Genomic DNA, 25,179 nt, shown 5'->3' on the forward strand with positions numbered 1-25,179 from the left:
ACTTATACTCACTGGAATTTAAAAGATTAAGGGAGGATCTTATTGAAACGTATAAAATTCTAAAGGGATTGGACAGGCTAGATGTAGGAAGATTGTTTCCGATGTTGGGGAAGTCCAGAATGAAGTCCAGTTTAAGGATAAAGGGGAAGCCTTTTAGGACTGAGATGAGGAAAAACTTCTTCACACAGAGAAGTTAGATATGGCCCTTGTGGCTAAAGGGATCAGGGGGTATGGAGAGAAAGCAGGTACAGGGTTCTGAGTTGGATGATCAGCCATGATCATACTGAATGGCGGTGCAGACTCGAAGGGCCGAATGGCCTACTCCTGCACCTATTTTCTATGTTTCTATGTAACTTCTTCAAAAAATTCAATAAGATTTGTCAAACATGACCTTCCACGCACAAATCCATGCTGACTATTCCTTATCAGACCCTGTCTATCCAGATAATTATATATACCATCTCTAAGTATACTTTCCATTAATTTACCCACCACTGACGTCAAACTGACAGGCCAATAATTGCTAGGTTTACTCTTAGAGCCCTTTTTAAAAAATGTATACGCCAATCCTCCGGCACCATCCCCATTTCTAATGTTTTCCCTGTTTACAAAGGGACACTGGATGCAGAGTTAGGCTGAGAAGTGGCAGATGGAGTTTAATGTGGGAAAATGCAAAGTGGTTCACTTTTGAAGGTAGAATACAGGGTTAGTGGCAGGATTCTTAAAAGTGTGGAGGAACAGAGGGATCTTGTGACAGTTTACTATTGCAGCTCTACACTAAGTACTGTGTTCAGTTCTGGTTACTTTGTTATAGGAAAGATATGGAAGCTTTTGAGAGAGGGCAGTGGAGACTTATCAGGATACTGACAGGATCAGAGAACATTTCTTATGAGGAATAGTTGAGCTGGTTAGGGCTTTTCTCTTTGGAGTGAAGGAGAATGAGAGGTGACTTGATAGAGGTGTATAAAATGAAAAATGGCATAAATAGAATGGATAGCCAGAGATTTTTTTCCCAGGGTAGAAATCACTAATATGAGAAGGCATAATTTTAAAGTAATGAAAGAAAAGTATTGGGGGATGTCAGAGGTAAGTTTTTTTACACAGAAGGGTGAGTGCATGAAACATGCTGCCAGGAGTGGTGGAGAAGAAGATACATTAGGAACAATTAACAGACTCTTTGATAGGCACATGGAAGAAATAACAATGGGGGGCAATGTAGGGAGAGACAGGTTCAATCAATGTTGGAGTTGGTTACAAAGCTGATCCAACATCATGGGCCAAGGCCCTGTACGTGTTACTGTTCTGTGTTTGATGTTCCGCTGACTGTTAAAATGGGTGTAAATGAAACGGACAGACTGGCGGAGTGAACAGATGAGTGCAGATGGATAAGTGGGCTGAGAAGTGGCAGATGGAGTTCAACCCGGAGAAGTGTGAGGTGGTAGACTTTGGAAGGACAAACTCCAAGGCAGAGTACAAAGTAAATGGCAGAATACTTGGTAGTGTGAGGAGCAGAGGGATCTGGGGTACATGTTCACAGATCCCTGAAAGTTGCCTCACAGGTAGATAGGGTGGTTAAGAAAGCTTATGGGGTGTTAGCTTTCATAAGTCGAGGGATAGAGTTTAAGAGACGCGATGTAATGATGCAGCTCTATAAAACACTGGTTAGGTCACACTTGGAAAACTGTGTCCAGTTCTGGTCGCCTCACTATAGGAAGGATGTGGAAGCATTGGAAAGGGTACAGAGGAGAATTACCAGGATGCTGCCTGGTTTAGAGAGTAAGGATTATGATCAGAGATTAAGGGAGCTAGGGCTTTACTCTTTGGAGAGAAGGAGAATCAGAGGAAACATGATAGAGGTGTACAAGATATTAAGAGGAATAGACAGAGTGGACAGCCAGCACCTCTTCCCCAGGGCACCACTGCTCAGTACAAGAGGACATGGCTTTAAGGTAAGGGGAGGAAAGTTCAAGGGGGATATTAGAGGGAGGTTTTTCACTCAGAGAGTGGTTGGTGCGTGGAATGCACTGCCTGAGTCGGTGGTGGAGGCAGATACACTAGAGAAGTTTAAGAGACTACTAGACAGGTATATGGAGGAACTTAAGGTGGGGGGTTATATGGGAGGTAGGGTTTGAGGGTCGGCTCAACATTGTGGGCCGAAGGGCCTATAATATGCTGTATTCTATATTCTGTGTTCTATGTAGAATATTCTAATCTATTTAACACTGAGAAATGAGAAACTCTACATGTGGGTTGAAAGAGTGATCTCATCAATTCTAAAAAGAGACAGGGACTAAGAGATCTTGGAAATAGGTGCAGTTTTTGTAAGTGCACAGGCAGACCTCTTATGCAATTAAAAGTCTCTCAATCTACCTCACCATAGCTCTTTATTTGTCTGCCTACCTCGCTCTTTCTCTGTAACTGTAGCACTAAATCCTGAATTCTGTAATTTTTTTTTACTCATTTTGTACTGCCTCAATACATAGGTGAAGGGATACATCTGGCTGGATGACATGAAACACTCAAACCTTTTCACTGTATCTCAGAATATGTAACAATAATACAGCAATTGGTAGAGCACCAGAGAAAACTAGTCACTGGACAATAATCGAAGAGCTGCTTTAGATCTGAAATAAAATCAGAAAATGTAGGAAAAGCTCTGCGGTCAGTCAGCATCTGTTGAAGCAGAAACAGAAATTTATAATTTAGGTTGAAAATCCTTCATCAGAACTCAGAAAAAGAGATGGCAAGTCAGCAACCAGCAGCAAGGGAGTTTTGGAGGATGGATGGGACATAGGGAGTAACGTGGAGAGGAAATATCTGTGATCCAGAGGCCCATCCATCCCTACAACTTGGTGCTCTCTTGCTTTTATTTTCTCTTTCCTGATGCCAATGAAGAATCTTTGAGCTGAAACATTGTTTGTTTCTTCCCCCACAGATACTGTCTGACATGATGTATACTTCCAATGGTTTCAGATTTTGGGTTAGGTATGCTAGGTCAGCCACAAAGGGAATATTGTGTCCAATCCTAGGCAACACATTTTAGGAAGGATGTATAGCCAAAGAAAAGAGAGCAGAAGAGATTTAATAAAATGGGAGCAGATGACTAGTTATATGAAGAGAGTAGAGAAGTGATGGTTGTTCTCCTTGGAAGTTGTGAAGATTTAAAAGGATCAAGACCATAGACGGAGGGGACAGAGAGAAGCTGTCTCCACTGCTAATGGCTCAAGAACTGGAGCAGTGCCTGCAGGTGGACAGCAAAAAAAACAAAGAGACCTGAGGAAAAGCTTCTGTTATACAGTGAATGGTGCTTGTGTAGAATCATCTGTGGGCACTTGTGGCTTTCAAAAAGCTGCTGACTGAATAGGAAAAAGAGTACAAGGCTGTAGGCAGAGGGCAGGGGGGTAGGGCTAGTAGGAGTGATTGGCTGAATGACCTCCTTGCATGCAGTAACCATTCAGTGATTGCATGGTTATTACTGCCACAGTACATCTATGATGGCTGAGTATGGCAGCCAAGGCTAGATTTGATCACAAACAAGAGAAAATATGCAAATGCTAGAAATCAAAGTAACACAAAAAAAGGCCAGGCAGCATTTATGGAAAAGAGTAAATAGTTGACATTTCAGGTCAAGACCCTTCTTCAGGTCCTGCAGAATCATGACACAGATCTAGATGCAAATCAATGCAAAGTCTTTCACCTTGGCACCCTTTGGTCCTATGATACACTTTTCTCCTGGTTTTCCCTGAGAACACAAAAATACAAAAGAAAGAACAGTTAGCAAAATATTAGGAACCAAGCCACAAACCCCTGATCTGAAACTCCTAGACTGGCAATTAATTCATGGCCAGGAATTGTGGTCACCATTTCCCAGTACTCAACATGCTAGAGCATTGGTGCACATTTAGTGGTCACTGGTAGAAAATGCCTTCAGGAGTCCTGTGAACCCTCAGCAAGTTCCAACTCTTTCATGGGTCACCGAGTTCCTAGCATAGATAGTTCCTACATGGGACTGTCTACTTGCCCCATCACATCTCCTCAGTGCTTCTTCCACAGCTGATCACCTGATTCACTCCCACTCTATGGCTTGAGTGCCATCCTTTCAGTATCCCAGCAACAACCAAGCCCCTTCTTATTTCTGAACTCTCTCACCTATCTCAGAACTCTGCTTTACCATCCTCCCCTCCATCAGCTTTGTCTCACTACCTCAGTAAAACAGCCAACTGAGCAAAGACTCCAGTCACCCCAGGCATTGTCTCTTTTGCCCTTCTCATCAGGCAGAAGATACAAAAGCCTGAAAGCACCTACCATCAGGCTCAAGGCCAGCTTCTACCCTCCTGTCATTATATGGTTCTGTAGTATGATATGTTGGAATCTTGGTTTCACAATAGAACATAGAAATCTACAGCATATTACAGGACCTTCAGCCCACAATGTGGTGCTAACTATTTTACCTACTCTAGAAACTGTAGAATTACGCATAGCCCTTTATTTTTCTAAGCTTCATAACCTAAGAGTCCCTTAAAAGACCCCGTTGTATCTGCCTCCACCACCGTCACCAGCAGTACATTCCATGCACCCACCACCCTCTGTGTGAAAAATTTACCCGACATCCTCTCTGTACCTACTTCCAAATACCTTAAAACTATGCCCCCTCATATTGGCCATTTCAGCCCTGAGCAAAAGCCTCTGGCTATTCACACGATTAATACTTTTTATTATCTTGTACATCTCTATCAGGTCACCTCACATCCTCCATCGCTCCAAGGAGAAAAAGCCAAGTTTACTCAACCTATTCTCATTAATCATGCTCTCCAATCCAAGCACACCCTTGTAAATCTCCTCTGCACTCTTTCTATAGTATCCACTTCCTTTCTGTAGTCAGGTGACCAAAACTGGGGTCTAACTAAGGTCTTATGTAGCTGTAACATCAACTCACAGCTCTTGAATTCAATCCCAGGGATAATTAAGGCCAACACACCATACACCTTCCTAACAACACCATCAGCCCACGCCAACAGCTTTGAGTGTCCTATGGACACGGACCCCAGAATCTCACTGATCCTCCACACTATTATCACTTTGTGCCTTATTATTTACCTGCACTGCACTTTCTCTGTAGCTGCTACACTTCAGTTTGCATTGTTATTACTTTACCTTATTCTACCTCAATGCACTGTGTAATAATTTTAATCTCTACGAGCAGAATGCACGACAAGCTCTTCACTGGAGCTTGCTTATTTGACAATAATAAACCAATTCCAATTTCAATTCTAGTCAGTTTTTAACACCATCAATAACCAGGCAGTGACTTGCTTAGGACATGAAGGGTCTTGTACCCAAGCTCCGTGCTTGGACAGGTGCAGCCATATATGTGGACCACACGTTGTACTGGAATGCAAGGGAGAACATTACACACATGTAAATGGACCAATGAGCACAAAATACACCCAATACGAATAATGAGGCTGAATTTTGTAATAGAACAACTTGCTGTCTGGTTTTTCCACTGTGTTAAAAGTGTCATTGAGGTTATAAAGGTTCTTCTGGTAAGGAGCCACCATGCTTATCCATTCTGGGGAATAGGTGACTCCAGTCCATGGCCATGAGATTAACTCTCAGTATTCCTTGGACAGTTAAGGATGATAGACAGGAAATATTACTTTCCTAGCATTGTCAATGCCTCAACAATCAAAACTAGTCATTTCAAACTGTTAAATACACTGTTATCAGAACAAGTGGAACTATAACTTAAGAATTCAGGCTGATCCACAGTTGTGTCAGTGAACACTGTAACCGTGCCTGGATTCTCCAGCACAAACCACATCTGTGGTTGAATTATCAAACACTGAACAAAAGTGCTCAGGTGAAATGTTGTGTAAAACTTTGGAGAAGGAATCTAACCCTGACAAGTGTGAGATGATGCATTTTGGGAAGTTGTTTAGGCAAGGCACAGAAGTTATGGACCTAGTCTGGGTAAGTGGTAGTTTCAGGTTAGCATGGACTTGATGGGCCATAGGGCCTGTTTTTGTGCCACATGGCTCTTGACTAAATATGTGCAGCGGGTGTATGCAGAGACACCAAACAGTCTACAATATGGTTTCCAGCATCATGGGTACAGGGCTCTCCTCCACCCATAATACAATTTAGCTTACTGTGGCACAGGGGCACGGTGTGCCAAGTGAACCCAGTCTGCAGCCCAAAGGCCATCCCCATGTTCATGATCTTCCCCCCTCTCTCCGAACCTCACCACCTCTCCCACTCCACAGATCCATTCCAATTTGCCAATCTGACCAATAAGCTTGCCCTCACTTCAATATATCCCTCCTCATTTTTAGTTGAGAATGTAGAATTCTCTAACAGAACAAAATTTGACTGGGATACTCACATCTCTGCCAGGGAGGCCAGTCTGTCCTGGGAATCCTGGCTCACCTTTCTGACCCTTCTCGGCCTTTCAAGACAAACAGAATATTCTCCAATTAGTCACAAGTAAATACTGGCCCTGCAACTCAAAACTGGCTTCAGTTCCAACACATAGTCAGGAAGGGAGAAGTGGTGGAAACTTAGCTCTACAGCCACTGTCTGCACGAATTAAGTAACTAGAGGCAGCAGGCACAGCTCCCAGTTACCCAGCCTGTAGCCACCCCCCAGGCAAAGGACTCACCCATCAGTGAGAGAGGACAACCTTTGTTGACTCAGATCCAGATTTCTCATATGTACGTCAAAAGATACAGAGAAATGCATTGTTTGTATTAACCAAGGATGGGCTGGGGGAAGCCCACAAGTGCTGCCACACATTCCAGTTCCTCGAAGTACCCAGCTCATCAAGGATTTTGGCCTGTCACTGCTCATACACCCACCAAACAGACGGGTCAATGCCAGGCTGATGAAGCATCAGCAGGGTGGCACCTCTGACAGTGCCACCACGCTCCCTCCTCAGCATAAATCAGCAGGATGGTAGTCTGACAGCGCTGATGAAGGGTCTCGGCCTGAAACGTTGACTGCTCATTTCCATGGATGCTGCCCGACCTGCTGAGTTCCTCCAGCATGTTGTACATGTTTCTCTGACAGTGCCATACTCCCTGAGCAAACCCTGGGCCAGGTCAGCTACCACCGAGGGGAAGCTGCCCAATGAAAAGGTCAAGACAAGGACCAGGAAACGAGAAGGTGGCAACGAACAGAGGAGTTGGACCAATGTTAACTCATTTTAGTTTTCCTCTGCCCATGACAACATTGAGTTCTATTGTGGATTATTGGGTCAAAAACACACACAGACAAGGTGCAGGAAACTCTTCTGCCTTTAAACAGCCCCTGGCATAACCCTTGCCTTTACCTGCATTCCCAGGGGCTGGCTTTGGTTGGTTGACGTGACAGTGCTGTCAGCACACAGATCCATGTTGTACTACACAGTATACCTGATGCACCATCAATAACTCGGAGAGTGGAAGTGAACGATAGGCTTTATTAACAGCAAAAGGGAGCACGACATCTCGAAGACTGCGGGAGGAGCAATGCCCCAATCGCCTTTATACAGGGGTCTGTGGGAGGAGCCACAGGAGCAGTCAGCAGAGGGGCGTGTCCAGACAGGTATACATAGTTTATCACATTCACTCCTTTGCTTTAAAAGAGAGTCCCCAAGAGGCGAAGTTTCTTACAAGTATATTTACAGGTCAAGTCTATCAGGTGGTCGAGTCTGTCACTGTGATCTACGTAGCACCGGTGACGATGGTTGTGCTGGCTCTGGCCTGACTTGAGGTGCCAGCCCGTTAGGTATCAGTAACTCCTCATGCATGTGCCCGGTATGGGAGTGTCGTAAGGAGTCTGTGTAGGGCTTGGCGTGCGTGGTGTCTCGTGGGTACATACATTGGTGGGTATGGGGTTCATAGTCACCGTGGAGTGTTCAGGGTAGGGGTCTGATGCTCCCGCAGGCGCCAGGTCATGGATGGAGACCGTGTCCTCCCACCCATCAGGTAAGACCACGTAGGCATACTGGGGGTTTGCATGAAGTAGGTGAACCCTCTCGACCATCGGGGTGTATTTATTGCTCCTCGCATGTTTCCAGATCAGCACTGGCCCTGGGGACGTCAGCCAAGCCGGTAGGGTGGTCCCGGTGGCAGACTTCCTGGGAAAAGAAAAGAGTCGCTCATGAGGGGTGGCATTGGTGGACGTGCATAACAGGGAGCGGATGGAGTGGAGTGCCTCAGGGAGGGGCTAAGAGTGTGGCCTTCCACATCGTGGCATTCTCCCTCTCCACCTGTCCATTCCCCCGTGGATTATAGCTCGTGGTCTTACTAGTAGCAATACCCCTAGTTAGCAGGTATTGGCGCAGCTCGTCACTCAGAAACGAGGACCCTCTATCACTGTGGACATAGCAGAGATATCCGAACAGAGTGAAGAGCTGGCGCAGGGCTTTTATGACGGACGTGGCAGTGGTATCGGGGCAGGGGACGGCAAAGGGGAACTGCGAGTACTCGTTGATTATGTTAAGAAAGTAGACATTTCGGTTGGTGGAGGGAAGGGGGCCCTTAAAGTCAACACTCAGTCGTGCCTTTTCAGGATGGTAGAAGTGCGGTTTGCACTCAGCACAGACTTGGCAGTCTCTGGTCATCATCCTGATCTCCTCGCGGGAGTAAGGCAGGTTCCGGGCTTTCACGAAGTGGAAAAGCCGGGTGACTCCCGGGTGGCAAAGATCTGCGTGTAGGGCGTAAAGCCGGTCGAGCTACGCGCTGGCACGTTCCCCGGGATAGGGCATCAGGGGGCTCATTGAGCCTTCCAGGCCGGTACAGGATGTCATAGTTGTAGGTGGAGAGTTCGATTCTCCACCTCAAAATTTTATCATTTATGATTTTGCCCCGCTGTTAGTTGCTAACCATGAACGTGACTGAGCGCTGATTGGTCAGCAAGGTGAACCTTTTGCCGGCGAGATAGTGCCTCCAGTGCCTAATAGCTTTCACAATGGCCTGGGCTTCTTTCTCCAGCGCGGAGTGCCGAATTTCAGGGCCCTGAAGGGTACGAGAGAAGAATGCTACCGGCCGTCCTGCCTGATTGAGGGTAGCAGCCAGCGTGAAGTCAGAGGCGTCACTCTCTATCTGGAAGGGAATGGTCTCGTCCACCACATGCACCGTTGCTTTGGCAATGTCCCCTTTAATGCGGCTGAAGGCTGTGTGGGCCTTGGCTGAGAGGGAAAATGTGGTGGACTTGACCGGGGGCAGGCCTTGTCTGCGTAGTGAGGGACTCATTGGGCGTAATAGGAAAAGAAACCCAGGCACCGTCTGAGGGCTCTGAGGGTGGTGGGAAGAGGGAGTTCCAACAGGGGCGCATACGGTCGGGGTCAGGGCCAATGACTCCGTCCTCCATGACATACCCAAGGATTGCAAGATGGGTGGTTCTGAACACACACTTGTCGCCTTTATACAGGGGTCTGTGGGAGGAGCCACAGGAGCAGTCAGCAGAGGGGCATGACCAGGCAGGTATACATAGGTTACCACAATACCCTCATTAGTAGGTGAATTATGCAAGTCTGTGGCCCACCTCCTGCTGCAGTTAACAGGCTCCAGCCTGTTGAGCCCATGAAGTGTGGGGGTTCCCGTTCCTAGTGCTGAGGTGCGAAGCTCAGCACAGCAGACTGCCTGTCCACAGGATGAACGCACAGTGCAGCAAATATGAGATGCTGACTGTTTACACGTTTCCACAGATGTTCATGGACTGCTGAGTTCATCCAGCATTTTGTGTGTGTGGCAGTGCAGAAAGATCACCAGAGCCCAGGCAGCATTCAATTTCACAACTACTTCATCAGCACATGGCCACAGGTGTACCTCACACAGGCTTAGACTGTATAACTGCTCTCCCTCTCAAACTTAGGCACCACAGCCACCTACATTGCTGTCTGCCCTTCAGCAGACAGGACCTCACACTCCTGGTTCTATACCTTTACTGACCAACACTGCATTTGCTTTCGATGCTAGATCCTGAGTCCAACATCCCTCCTATTTAAATCTTCAATACAGTGACCATCTGCACTCTAAAAACTCATTTCTGACAGGACCAAGAGCCAGTTAGTTAACAAGATACTCCAAGCAGGTTGGAAAAATTGATTATCTGCTTGCAGCACACTGTACCCCACAAGGGTTGAATTCACACTCTGACAAAAATGGGTCAATGTGCATCAACAGATGCAAAAGAATAGTAATGAATAGAATTGGGGTCCCCTTGAAGATCAGAATGGTCGGCTATGTATGGAACCAAAAGAAATGGGGGAGATCCTAAATGTTTTTTTTTGCGTCTGTATTTACTAAGGAAGCTAGCATGGAGTCAATGGAATTAAGGAAACAAGTAGTGAGGTCACGGAGTCATGGAACCTATACAGATTGAAGAGGAGGAGGTGCTTGCTATCTCAAGGCAAATCAGAGTAGATAAATCCCCAGGAGCTGAGAAGATATTCCCTCGGACATTGAAGGAGACTAGTGTTGAAATTGCAGGGGCCCTGGCAGATATATTTAAAATGTCAGTATCTACGGGTGAGGTGGCGGAGGATTGGAGAATAGCTCATGTTGTTCCATTGTTTAAAAAAGGCTCTAAAAGTAACCAGGAAATTATAGGCCAGTAAGTTTGACGTCTGTAGTGGGTAAATTATAGGAAGGAGTACCAAGAGATAGGATCTACAAGTATTTGAATGGACAGGGAATTATTAGGGAGAATAAACATGGCTTTGTGTGTGGTAGGTCATGTTTGACCAATCTATTAAAGATTTTCAAGGAGGTTACCAGGAAAGTGGATGAAGTGAAGGCAGTGGATGTTGTCTACATGGTCTTCAGTAAGGCCTTTGAGAAGGTCCCGCATGGGAGGTTAGTTAGGAAGATTCAGTCACTAGGTATACATGGTGAGGTAGTAAATTGGATTAGATATTGGCTCAATGGGAGAAGCCAATAGACAATAGGTGCAGAAGTAGACCATTCGGCCCCTCGAGTCTGCACCGCCATTCTGAGATCATGGCTGATCATTCACTATCAATACCCAGTCCCTGCCTTGTCCCCATATCCCTTGATTCCCCTATCCATCAGATATCTATCTAGCTCCTTCGTGAAAGCATCCAGAGAATTGGCCTCCACCGTCTTCCGAGGCAGTGCATTCCACACCTCCACAACTCTCTGGGAGAAGAAGCTCTTCCTCAACTCTGTTTTAAATAACTGTCCTCTTATTCTCAATCCATGCCCTCTGGTACTGGACTCTCCCAACATCTGGAACATATTTCCTGCCTCAATCCTATCAAATCCTTTAATTATCTTAAACGTTTCAGATCCCCTCTCAATCTCCTCAATTCCAGTGTGTACAAGCCCAATCTCTCCAATCTCTCTGCGTAAGACAGCCCTGCCATCCCAGGAATCAACCTAGTGAATCTACGCTGCACTTCCTCAATTGCCAGAATGTCCTTCCTTAAACCTGGAGACCAAAACTGTACACAATATTCCAGGTGTGGTCTCACCAGGGCCCTGTACAAATGCAAAAGGACATCCTTGCTCTTGTACTCAATTCCCCTTGTAATAAAGGCCAACATTCCATTTGCCCTCTTCACTGCCTGTTGCACTTGCTCATTCACCTTCATTGACTGGTGAACTAGGACTCCTAGGTCTCTTTGCATTTCTCCCTTACCTAACTCTACACCATTCAGACAATACTCTGCCCTCTTGTTCCTGCTTCCAAAGTGGATAACTTCACATTTATTCACATTGAATGACATCTGCCAAGTATCTGCCCACTCACTCAGCCTATCCAAGTCTCCCTGTATTCTCCTAACGTCCTCTTCGCATGTCACACTGCCACCCAGTTTAGTATCATCAGCAAACTTGCTGATATAGTTTTCAATGCCCTCATCTAAATCGTTGACATAAATCGTAAAGAGCTGTGGACCCAATACAGAGCCCTGTGGTACCCCACTAGTCACCTCCGAGAAACACCCATTCACTGCTACCCTTTGCTTTCTATCTGCCAACCAGTTTTCTATCCATGTTGAAACCCTGCCCCCAACGCCATGAGCTCTGATTTTACTCACCAATCTCCTATGTGGCACCTTATCGAATGCCTTCTGAAAATCTAGGTACACAACATCCACTGGCTTACCCTTGTCTAACATCCTTGTTACACCCTCAAAAAACTCCAACAGATTAGTCAAGCATGATTTGCCCTTGGTAAATCCATGCTGGCTCGGCCTAATCCTATTTCTGCCATCAAGATGTGCCACTATTTCGTCCTTAATAATGGACTCAAGCATCTTCCCCACGACTGACGTTAGGCTAACAGGGCGATAGTTCTCCGTTTTCTCCTTCCCTCCCTTCTTGAAAAGTGGGATAACATTAGCCACTCTCCAATCTTCAGGAATTGATCCCGAATCTAAGTAACATTGGAAAATGATTACCAATGCATCCGCAATTTCCTGAGCCACCTCTTTTAGAACCCTCGGATGCAGACCATCTGGACCCGGGGATTTATTAGCCTTCAGTCCTACCAGTCTACTCATCACAGTTTCTTTCCTAATGTCAATCTGTCTCAATTCCTCTGATATCTTATGACCCTGGCCCATCCATACATCTGGGAGATTGCTTGTGTCCTCCCTGGTGAAGACAGATCTAAAGCACGCATTAAATTCTGTTGCCATTTCCCTGTTTCCCATAACAATTTCTCCCAATTAATTCTTCAAGGGGCCAACATTGTTCTTAACTATCTTCTTTCTCTTCACATAGCTAAAAAAGCTTTTGCTATCCCCTTTTATATTCCTAGCTAGACTGAGCTCATACCTGATTTTTTCTCTCTATATTGCTTGTTTAGTTAAGATCTGCTGTTCCTTAAAACTTTCCCAGAGTTTTCAGCCAGAGAGTAGCCAGAGAGTGGTTGTGGAGGATTGCTTCTCTGAGTGGAGGCCTGTGACTAGTGGTGTGTCGCAGGGATCAGTGCTGGGTCCATCGTTATTTGTCATCTATATCAATGATCTGGATGATAATGTGGTAAAATGGATCAGCAAATTTGCTGATGATACAAAGATTGGAGGGGTACTGGGTAGTGGACAGTGAGGAAGGTTTTCAAAGCTTGCAGAGGGATTTGGGCCAGTTGGAAAATGGGCTGAGAAATGGCAGATGGAGTTTAATATAGACAAGTGTGAGGTATTGCACTTTGGAAGGACAAACCAAGGTAAGAACATACAAAGTAAATGGTAGGACACTGAGGAGTGCAGTAGAACAGAGGGATCTGGGAATAATAACCATATAACCATATAACAATCACAGCACGGAAACAGGCCATCTTGGCCCTCCTAGTCCGTGCCGAACCCTTAATCTCACCTAGTCCCACCTACCCGCACTCAGCCCATAATCCTCCACTCCTTTCCTGTCCATATACCTATCCAATTTTACCTTAAATGACACAACTGAACTGGCCTCTACTACTTCTACAGGAAGCTCATTCCACACAGCTATCACTCTCTGAGTAAAGAAATACCCCCTCGTGTTTCCCTTAAACTTCTGCCCCCTAACTCTCAAATCATGTCCTCTAGTTTGAATCTCCCCTACTCTCAATGGAAACAGCCTGTTCACGTCAACTCTATCTATCCCTCTCAAAATTTTAAATACCTCGATCAAATCCCCCCTCAACCTTCTACGCTCCAATGAATAGATACCTAACTTGTTCAACCTTTCTCTGTAACTTAATTGCTGAAACCCAGGTAACATCCTAGTAAATCGTCTCTGCACTCTCTCTAACTTATTGATATCTTTCCTATAATTCGGTGACCAGAACTGCACACAATATTCCAAATTTGGCCTTACCAATGCCTTGTACAACTTTAGCATTACATCCCAACTTCTGTACTCAATGCTTTGATTTATAAAGGCCAGCGTTCCAAAAGCCCTCTTCACCACCCTATCTACATGAGACTCCACTTTCAGGGAACTATGCACAGTTATTCCTAGATCTCTCTGTACCTCTGCATTCCTCAATGCCCTACCATTTACTCTGTATGTTCTATTTGGATTATTCCTGCCAAAATGTAGAACCTCACACTTCTCAGCATTAAACTCCATCTGCCAACGTTCAGCCCATTCTTCTAACCGGCATAAATCTCCCTGCAAGCTTTGAAAATCCACCTCATTATCCACAACACCTCCTACCTTAGTATCATCGGCATACTTACTAATCCAATTTACCACCCCATCATCCAGATCATTTATGTATATTACAAACAACATTGGGCCCAAAACAGATCCCTGAGGCACCCCGCTAGTCACCGGCCTCCATCCCGATAAACAATTATCCACCACTACTCTCTGGCATCTCCCATCTAGCCACTGTTGAATCCATTTTATTACTCCAGCATTAATACCCAATGACTGAACCTTCTTAACTAACCTTCCATGTGGAACTTTGTCAAAGGCTTTGCTGAAGTCCATATAGACTACATCCACTGCCTTACCCTCGTCAACATTCCTCGTAACTTCTTCAAAAAATTCAATAAGGTTTGTCAAACATGACCTTCCACGCACAAATCCATGCTGGCTACTTCTAATCAGATCCCGTCTATCCAGATAATTATAAATACTATCTCCAAGAATACTTTCCATTAATTTACCCACCACTGATGTCAAACTGACAGGTCTACAATTGCTAGGCTTCCTTCTAGAACCCTTTTTAAACAATGGAACCACATGAGCAATACGCCAATCCTCCGGCACAATCCCCGTTTCTAATGACATATTAGAGATCTCCGTCAGAGCTCCTGCTATTTCTACACAAACTTCCCTCAAGGTCCTGGGGAATATCCTGTCAGGACCCGGAGATTTATCCACTTTTAAATTTCTTAAAAGCGCCAGTACCTCCACCTCTTTAATTGTCATAGGTTCCATAACTTCCTTATTTGTTTCCCACACCTTAGACAATTCAATATCCTTCTCCTTAGTGAATACCGAAGAGAAGAAATCATTCAAAATCTCTCCCATCTCCTTCGGTTCCACACATAGCTGACCACTCTGATTCTCTAAGGGGCCAATTTTATCCCTCACTATCCTCTTGCTTTTAATATAACTGTAGAAACCTTTCAGATTTACTTTCACCTTATTTGCCAAACCAACCTCATATCTTCTTATAGCTTTTCTAATCTCTTTCTTAAGATTCCTTTTACATTCTTTATATTCCTCGAGCAATTCCTTTACTCCATGCTGCCTATATCTATTGTAGACATCCCTCTTTTTCTGAACCAAATTTCTAATATCCCTTGAAAACCATGGTGCTCTCAAACCTTTAATCTTTCCTTTCACCCTAACAGGAACATAAAGATTCTGTAGCCTCATAATTTCACCCTTAAATGACCTCCATTTCTCTATTACATCCTTCCCATAAAACAACTTGACCCAATCCACTCTCTCTAAATCCCTTCGCTTCCCCTCAAAGTTAGCCTTTCTCCAATCAAAAATCTCAACTCTCGGTCCAGTCCTGTCCTTCTCCATAATTATATTGAAGCTAATGCTATTGTGATCACTGGACCCGAAGTGCTCCCCAACACATACATCTGTCAGCTGACCTATCGCATTCCCTAACAGGAGATCCAACACTGCCCCATCTCTAGTCGGTACTTCTATGTATTGTTGCAAAAAACTATCCCGCACACATTTCACAAACTCTAAACCATCCAGCCCTTTTACAGAATGAGCTTCCCAGTCTACCTGTGGAAAATTAAAATCTCCCACAATCACCACCTTGTGTTTACTACAAATATCTGCTATTTCCTTACACATTTGCTCTTCCAACTCACGCGCCCCATTAGGTGGCCTATAATACACTCCTATCAGTGTTACTGCACCTTTCCCATTCTTCAATTCCACCCAAATGGCCTCCCTAGAGGAGCTCTCTAATCTATCCTTCCAAAGCACCGCCATAAGATTTTCTCGGACAAGCAATGCAACACCTCCTCCTCTGGCCCCTCCTACTCTATCACACCTGAAGCAACTAAATCCAGGAATATTTAGTTGCCAATCACACCCTTCCTGCAACCATGTTTCACTAATAGCTACAACATCATAATTCCAGGTATCAATTCCATGCTTTAAGCTCATCCACCTTTCTTACAATGCTCCTAGCATTAAAATAGATACATTTAAGATACTCTCCATCTCCTCCTCTCTTTCCATCCCTAACAATGTATTCAAATTTATTATCCTTTTCTTTCTTCTCCCCTACATCTTCGGGCTGAGCGCATCCCTTCTCCATCACCTGCCTTTCCTCCCTCACACACTGTCTATTTACTTGCTCCACTGGTGAACTAACCTCCTCTCCCATAGTCTCCCGCCCCCCCATCTTACTAGTTTAAAGTCCGCCCTGTAGCCCTAGCAAACCTCCCCGCTAGGATATTGGTCCACCCACGATTCAAGTGTAACCTGTCCTTCTTGATCAGGTCACTCCTGCCCCAGAAGAGGTCCCAATGATCCAGAAACTTGAATCCCTGCCCCCTGCTCCAATCCCACAGCCACGCATTCATCCTCCACCTAATTCTATTCCTACTCTCACTGTCGCGTGGCACAGGCAGTAATCCCGAGATTACTACCTTTGCGGTCCTTCTTCTTAACTGCCTTCCTAACTCCCTATACTCTCGTTTCAGGACCTCTTCCCCTTTCCTTCCTATGTCATTGGCACCTACATGTACCACGACCTCTGGCTCTTCACCCTCCCACTTCAGGATATCTTGGACGCGATCAGAAACGTCCCGAACCCTGGCACCAGGGAGGCAAATTACCATCCGGGACTCCCGGTCACCTCCACAGAAGACAGGGCCTGTCTGAGCCCCTGACTATTGAGTCCCCTATTACTATGGACCTCTTTCTTCTAACCCTACCCTTCTGAGCTACAGGGCCGTCCTCTGTGCCGGAGGCTCGGCCACTGTCACTCCCACTGGGTAGGCTGTCCCCCCCAACAGTACTCAAACATGAGTACTTATTGTCAAGGGGTACAGCCACTGGGGTACACTTTAGTACCTGCCTCTTCCCCTTCCTGACTGTAACCCACCTATCTGCCTCCCGTGGTCCCGGAGTGACCACCTGCCTGTAACTCCTCTCTATCACCTCCTCACTCTCCCTGACCAGGCGAAGGTCATCGAGCTGCAGCTCCAGTTCCCTAACTCGGTCCCTCAGGAGCTGCAGTTCGGCGCACCTGGCGCAGATGTGGACGTCCGGGAGGCTCGGAGACTCCAGGATCTCCCACATCCGACACCGAGAACAACAAGCTGCCCTCACACTCATACTTCCCAAATAACTGAAAATACAAGAACTAAAAGATAAGCCTACTGTGCCCTCTTCCGCCTAAGCCCTCTGAGCCCAAGCCCTACACTCTGCGCCCGGCTCACTCCGCTGCCCGCTTCTTAAGGCGGCGTTCTTTATATATCTTCCCTCCTTCCCGGGCCTCCTTCACGCGCCTACGCAGTCACGCCTCTCAGAACTCCGATCTGAGAAGCAATTGGACAATTTGAAAATGGCCGCCGCCGCACTTCCTCTCAAGCCTCGCTGTCCTCTTCCAAAAGAGAACTACCTCACTCAGTATCTCCTTTATATATCTTCCCTCCTTCCCGGGCCTCCTTCACGCGCCTGCGCAGTCCCGCCTCTCAGAACTCCGATCTGAGAAGCAATTGGACAATTTGAAAATGGCCGCCGCCGCACTTCCTCTCAAGCCTCGCTGTCCTCTTCCAAAAGAGAGATACAAAATACAGATACAAGATACAAAATTCCCAAAAAGTGGCATCGCAGCAAGATAGGGTCGTAAAGAGAGCTTTTGGTACATTGGCCTTTATAAATCAAAGTATTGAGTATAAATTTGGAATGTTGTGATGAGACTGTATAAGGCATTGGTGAGGCCGAACTTGGAGTATTGTGTGCAGTTTTGGTCACCAAATTACAGGAAGGATATTAATAAGGTTGAAAGAGTGCAGAGAAGGTTTACAAAGATGTTGCTGGGACTTGAGAAACTGAGTTACAGAGAAAAGTTGAATAGATTAGGACTTTATTCCCTGGAGCATAGAAGAATGAGGGGAGATTTGATAGAGGTATATAAAATTATGATGGACATAGATCGAATGAATGCAAGCAGATTTTTTACACTGAGGCTAGGGGAGAAAAAAACCCGGAGGACATAGGTTATGGGTGAAGGGAGAAAATTTTAAAGGGAACATTAGAGGGGGCTTCTTCACAGAGAGTGGTGGGGGTGTGGAATGAGCAGCCAGATGAAGTGGTAAATACGGGCTCACTTTTAACATTTAAGAAAAACTTGGACAGGTACACGGATGAGAGGTGTATGGAGGGATACAGTCCAGGTTCAGGTCAGTGGGACTAGGCAACAAAATGGTTCAGCACAGCCAAGAAGGGCCAAAAGGCCTGTTTCTGTGCTGTAATGTTCTATGGTTCTAACAGGGATATAAGAGTCTGTCAAGCCTCGTAGTGCAAAGATGGGAGGGCATTTATTTGATGCATGGGATTGGAAGGCATGTATGTATGATGCCTGATACATTCAGCAGTGATTCAATGCATAAATTGCCTTGTCCTCAATGTAGTTCAATCAATATGTACTCCTGTTTGAAAATTAATTCAATATGTACTCCTGAATAATAAGTACCCCTGTTTGAGTACTGTTGGTGGGGGGACAGCCTACCTGGGGGAAGCAACAGTGGCCATGCCTCTGGTGCAGAGTCCATCCCTGTCACTCAGAAGTGTAGGGAAAGGAAGAGGAAGGCAGAAGTGATAGGGGACTCTATAGTTTGGGGGTCAGAAAGGCGATTCTGTGGACGCAGGAAAGAACCGTGGATGGTAGTTTGCCTTCCAGGTGCCAGGGTCCGGGATGTTTCGGATCGCGCCCAGGATATCCTGCAGTGGGAAGGAGAACAGCCAGAGGTCGTGATACATATTGGTACAAATGACAGAGCTAGGAAAAGGGAAGAGGTCCTGAAAACAGACGACTGGGATTTAGGAAGGAAGATGAGAAGCAGGACTGCAAAGGTAGTAATCACAGGATTACTGCCTGTGCCACCTGACAGTGAATATAGGAATAGAATGAGGTGGAGGAGAAATGGGTGGCTGAGGGGTTGGGTCAAGGGGCAAGGAAAGATCATTGGGACCTCTTTTAGGGCATGTGTCAAAAAGGACGGGTTGCACTTGAATCCCAGGGGTCCAAGATCCTGGCAGGGAGGTTTGCTAAGATACTGAGGAAAGTTTAATCTGGAATTGCTGGGGGTTGGGAACCCAACTGAAGAGTCTGGGGAAGAGGTGGTTGGTTCACAAATAGGGGAGCTTGGGGACAATGTCTGAAGGAGGATAGGCAAGTGACAGAGAAGGGATACACTCAGACTGAAGGTTTGAGATGTGTCTATTTTAACTCAAGGGGTATTGTTAACAAAGTGGATGAGGTTAGAGCTTGGATCAGTACTTGGACCTATGATGTGGTGTCCATTACAGACTTGGATGGCTCAGGGACAGGATTGGTTACTTCAAGTGCCGGGTTTTAGATGTTTCAGAAAGGACAGGGAGGGAGGCAAAAGAGGTGGGGGCGCAGCACAATTGATCAGAGATAGTGTCACAGCTGCAGAAAAGGTGGATGTCATGGAGGGATTGTCTACAGAGTCATTGTGGGTGTGTTTTATAGGCCACCCAGCAGTAACAGGGATATTGAGGAGCAGATAGGGAAACAGATCCTGGAAAGGTGTAATAATAAGAGTCCTGATGAAGGGTCTCGGCACGAAATGACGACAGTGCTTCTCCTTATAGATGCTGCCTGGCCTGCTGTGTTCCACCAGCATTTTGTGTGGGTTGCTTGAATTTCCAGCATCTGCAGATTTCCTCGTGTTTGATAATAACAGAGTCGTCGGGTGGGAGATTTTAATTTCCCAAATATCGATTGGCATCTCCCTAGAGCATGGGGTTCAGATGGGGTGGAGTTAGGCATATTCAAGAATGTTTCTTCACAATATGTAGATAAGCCTTCAAGAGGAGAGACTGTACTTATGTGGTATTGGGAAATGAAATTGGTCAGGTGTCAGATCTCTCAGTGGGAGAGCATTTTGGAGATTGTGATCATAATTCTATCTCCTTTGCAACAGCATTGGAGAGAGAAAGGAACAGACAAGTTAGAAAAGTGTTTAACTGGAGTAAGGGGAATTATGGGGCTATCAGGCAGGAACTTGGAAGCTTAAACTGGAAACAGATGTTCTCAGGGAAAGGTATGGAAGAAATGTGGCAGATATTCAAGGGATATTTGTGTGGAGATCTGTATAGGTACATTCCAACGAGACAGGGAAGTTATGGTAGGGTATAGGAACTGTGGTGTACAAAGGCTGTAGTAAATCTAGTCAAGAAGAAAAAAAAGCTTTCAAAAGGTTCAGAGCTAGGTAATGTTGGAGATCTAGAAGATCATAAGCCTAACAGGAAGGATCTCAAGAAGGAACTCAGGAGAGCCAGAAGGGGCCATGAGAAGGCCTTGGTGGGCAGGATTAAGAAAAACCCCAAGGCATTCTACAAGTATGTGAAGAGCACGAGGATAAGATGTGAAAGAATAGGACCTATCAAGTGTGACAGTGGGTAAAGTGTGTATGAAACATGAGAAAATAGCATAGATACTTAATAAATACATTAATTCAGTATTCACTACAGAAAAGGATTTTGTGACTGCAGTGATGACTTGCAGTGGACTGAAAAGCTTGAGCATGTAGATATTAAGAAAGAGGACGTGCTGGAGCTTTTGGAGAGCATCAAGTTGGATAAGTCATTGGGACCAGATGAGATGTACCCCAGACTACTGTGGGAGGCGAGGGAGGAGATTGCTGAGCCTCTGGCGATGATCTTTGCATCATCAAAGCGGAAGGGAGATGTTCCGGAGGTATGGACGTTCGCAGATGTTGTTCCCTTATTCCAGAAAGGGAGTAGCGATAGCCCAGGAAATTACAGACCAGTGAGTCTTACTTAAGTAGTTGGTAAGTTGATGGAGAAGATCTTGAGAGGCAGGATTTATAAACATTTGGAGAGGTATAATTTGATTAGGAATAGTCAGCATGGCTTTGTCAAGGGCAGGTCATGCCTTACAAGCCTGATTGACTTTTTTGAGGATGTGACTAAACACATTGATGAAGGAAGAACAGTTGATGTAGTGTATATGGATTTCTGCAAGGCATTTGATAAGGCACCCAATGCAAGACTTATTGAGAAAGTAAGGAAGCATGGACAAATGGGGTTGTCACAGCCGTTTTGAGAATGTCCTCTGAGCACACAGGGACCTGATGGTAGTCCCTAACTAGAGTGACTAGAAAAAATTAACTTTCTGGCCAAACATGCAGAAAAGCTTTGGATGTGTGGGACCGGGTAACAATCAGGGGCTGTGGCGTCGTTAAGGCATTGGTAATCACCACATAGCAGCATCGGACGCAAGGACTATGTGGACGGGTGAAGCCCAGGGCCTATTCAACTGGTGCACAATGCCAAGTTTTTCCATGTTGGCAAACTCAGCCTTTACAGTTGCCAACTTTTCTAGTTCCAGACTATGTGTGAAGGCCAGTTAGAAAAATGTGTTTTGTTACTGTAGTGGAGAATGTGGGCTTGGTGAGATTTGGGAATTCACCAAGCAGTCAACTGAACTCAAATGCAGAGGTGCTTGCGCTTGACAGAATTGTTGTGGGCATTACTGGGCGAACAGCCCAAAATCCTTGTCAACAAGCCTGCAATTCTTAAGATCAACTAATAATTCTTGGGCACAGGAAATCTGTACTGAGCAGAGGTCTAGCCACTTTAGCCAGGACAAAGTCCCATGTGTAACGTTGCCCACTGAAGTAGAACGTCACCCATCGTATCCCATAAATCTGGATCCTGCTGCTGTTGGTGGCCTCCAGCGAAGTTTCATCATTCTTTGCCTTCTCAACCACAGGCAATGCTGGCAGTACATTCACTTGAGAAACCATGTCACACAGGAAACATCACCCTGAAAGGGTATCCGTAATAAACAGCAGGTGACCCCGGCAGCTGGAACACACATTGTTCAAAGACTTGTAAGGTCTTGATGTGCTAGCACTATTGAAGCTGCAAGGCAGTTGCTACATCTAGCGTTCCGACCAAAGTGAATGTGGTAAAAGTACAGGCCTGACGTCATCTATTTCGCAACCACAGGCGTCCTTATTTTGGGGCCTTCCTGACCAGGCTTATTGAGGTAGGGAAAGGAGGAGGAATGATGCATTGCTGCCTACCTGAGTGTAGACTATCAGGCATTCTAGCAAGTTCCCTATAGTCCTTCGTCGGTGCTATGTGAACTTAAATCAGGTATTCACTGCATGAAGAGTTCTTTAAAAAATAAAACAAGAATGGTGATTTCTCAGGAGACAGAGTGCGAGATCCATTAGCTTTGAAAGCTTACCATTGCCAAGGCCGGGTGAAGAGGGCAACTGTTTGGCGCTGTAAAAGGTGAGTTTTTGCTGATCGGTACTTATTGTGTTCAGGCAGGTGTTCTAGGAAACTCACCGCTCTTGCAGCCGCAGAGTTACTGAGCGACACTACCACAAAGAAATACTTGGGTGTTGTTGGCCAAGATTTTCTGCAGCTAAATTGGGCCTCAAATTGTACAAACTAAGCGATGGCAATTTGTTCCCAAAACTCCAGCAACTTCAAAGCGACTGTGTTATCCAAAGTGTTCAATAACTCTGGAATCATCCTAGAGCATCAGGGTCACCAATATAGGTTTTTGAAAATAAAAACAGCAGAGGCATATTATGTTTAAGAAACAATGTAGCAACACATTTATTGTACTCTAAAACCTGAACACAAAGCACGGTAAAAGTACTTTACATAATTACATCATCATGTAAAGGGAACCCCAACTCAATATCGATAGCTGTGAATTATGTGCGTTTCCACCAATTACATTACCTTGCAGCCCGTAATAAGCTCTACTGTTTGACGCCTAATGTTCTATTATTACTAAGTACAATAAGTGTGAAATATGCAGCTTAATCAGGCAGTTTACATGGGAAAGGGACAATTCGTCAAGTGTTTTATCTTTGAAATTCACTCTTCCAGGGATCAGTGCCCTGGTCAAGCTGATCAATGTAGAGCCCAGACTCCTTCAGGTTAGAGCACTCAACAATGCACACACAACCAGCCAGATGAGCCGCCTGCCTGCTGGCACTAGAACTGGATATGTGAGGGGGGAGGTGATCAACAGCACTGATGTGAAGGGTAAGATGAACAGTAATCAGGAAGTCCTCTCCCTCAGAGAAACCCTTCTAATGGGGATCTTTTACATGGAAGTTAATGGGATGGTCTTGTGATCAGTTGTGGGATGAAATAAGATAAAGGACTCTGGCCAATATATCATACATTCATCCCTGACCACAATCATCAGTATCTACAGGAGGTGCTATTTTTGAGAAGGCAAAAATTGTCATCAAACACGAGGAAATCTGCAGATGCTGGAAATTCAAACAACAACACACACAAAATGCTGGTGGAACACTGTCCTCTACTGTCAAAATTAATCCAAATTCGGGTTGGAGGAACAACACCTTATATACCGGCTGGGTAGCCTCCAACCTGATGGCATGAACATTGACTTCCCTAACTTCCGTTAATGCCCCTCCTCCTCTTCTTACTCCATCCCTGACATATTTAGTTGTTTGCCTGTTCTCCATCTCCCTTTGGTACTTCCCCCCCACTTCTTTCTCCTGAGGTCTCCCGTCCCATGATCCTTTCCCCTCCACAGCTCTGTATCACTTTCGCCAATCACCTTTCTAGCTCTTAGCTTCATCCCACCCCCTCCAGTCTTCTCCTAACTTTTCGCATTTCCCTCTCCACCCACTACTTTCAAATCTCTTACTATCTTTCCTTTCAGTTAGTCCTGACGAAGGGTCTCGGCCCGAAGCATCGACAGTGCTTCTCCTTATTGATGCTGCCTGGCCTGCTGCGTTCCACCAGCATTTTGTGTGAACTGTCATCAAGGATCCCTACACCATCTTCTTCCAGCTGCCATCTGGCAAGAGGTCCCGAAGCCAGAAGTGCTGCAATACCAAGTTCAGGTATAGCTAATGCCCTTCAACCATTTGGTTCTTGAACCATCCTGCACAGCCCTAATCACTACAGATCAGCAACACTATGACCAGTTTGACCACTTTCCACTAAAATGGGCTTTCTTGTTCTAATTGCGTTCTTTTCTGCAAAAAACTACATAATTTATGTTCTGCTTGTGAATGTTTCTTTTATGACGCGGTGTGCCTGTAAGGCTTGTAAGTTTGTCTTCGCACCTGTGCACACATGTATTTGTGCAGATGGTAATAAACTCAACTTTGACTGTAGATTCAGAGACTCAATATTGTTAATGGTTGAAAAGGTTAATACTCACCGGATCTCCTTTCTCTCCTTTCTGGCCTTTGGGACACTGGAAGAAAAGGAAGGTAATTAAACTTCGTGACAGTTGGCTTTCAGAATAAGGTAACAACAAGACCCTAGCCAGAGTAAATGACATGAGGAAAATAGTCAATGGGGAGAGGGAGACCCAGAGCTGCTCTACAGACAGAAGAATAAACCAAACTCCAGCTCGTACATAAAACTCTTTTTGCCATCCTCCACAGTTAGGAGGAGTCACTGCTCCTGTGCATACACCCAGCATGGACCTGGATTCCTTTACAGTAGCAAACCATTCCCCTGAGGAAGTCCTCTCCCTCAGAGAACACATGAAACCCTTCTAATGGGGGTCTTTTACATGGAAGTTAATGGGATGATCTTGGTTATTTGGAATTCTGTAAATTGGAATGAATAGGAAGGAGTATAATTCTTTGGGATTCTGTAAATTGGAATGAATAGGAAGGAGTATAATCCTTTGGGATTCTGTAAATTGGAATGAATAGGAAGGAGTATAATCCTTTGGGATTCTACACTGCACAATGGAGTGAGTGGAAAAGGTTTGGTCCATTCAGATCATATTTTGGCCTAATATTATCTGAACCATTTGATTTAAAGTCTTTCAAAGTAGAATTCAGGACATGAATACAGGAGATTTGGTATGGTAGATGCTTACCTCAATGCAGCCTTCACCCTGGGGAGAAATATATAAAAGGAAAATGTGTAAACATAAATCTCTGAAAATATCAAAATATTTCCCTTGTCACTAGTCTCAAACCCTTTCACTAGTCCCCGA

At 45.2% G+C, this 25,179-nt stretch overlaps 1 protein-coding gene across 1 annotated transcript in view; it reads right to left on the reverse strand.

Moving 5' to 3' along the window:
* col16a1 (collagen, type XVI, alpha 1) overlaps positions 1 to 25,179 on the reverse strand; it is a gene marked incomplete at its 3' end in the record, with an annotated part of 565,824 nt that overhangs the window by 415,397 nt on the left and 125,248 nt on the right. The window contains exons 11-14 of the mRNA XM_059954228.1: positions 25,060 to 25,077; positions 24,385 to 24,420; positions 6,386 to 6,448; positions 3,698 to 3,742 (exon numbers count right to left, since the gene is read on the reverse strand). Of these exons, the coding sequence (XP_059810211.1) occupies positions 3,698 to 3,742; positions 6,386 to 6,448; positions 24,385 to 24,420; positions 25,060 to 25,077 (162 nt within the window). The remainder of the gene's footprint in view (positions 1 to 3,697; positions 3,743 to 6,385; positions 6,449 to 24,384; positions 24,421 to 25,059; positions 25,078 to 25,179) is intronic.

This window comes from Hypanus sabinus, chromosome 30 (assembly GCF_030144855.1).
Source record: "Hypanus sabinus isolate sHypSab1 chromosome 30, sHypSab1.hap1, whole genome shotgun sequence".
Lineage (NCBI taxonomy): Eukaryota > Metazoa > Chordata > Chondrichthyes > Myliobatiformes > Dasyatidae > Hypanus > Hypanus sabinus.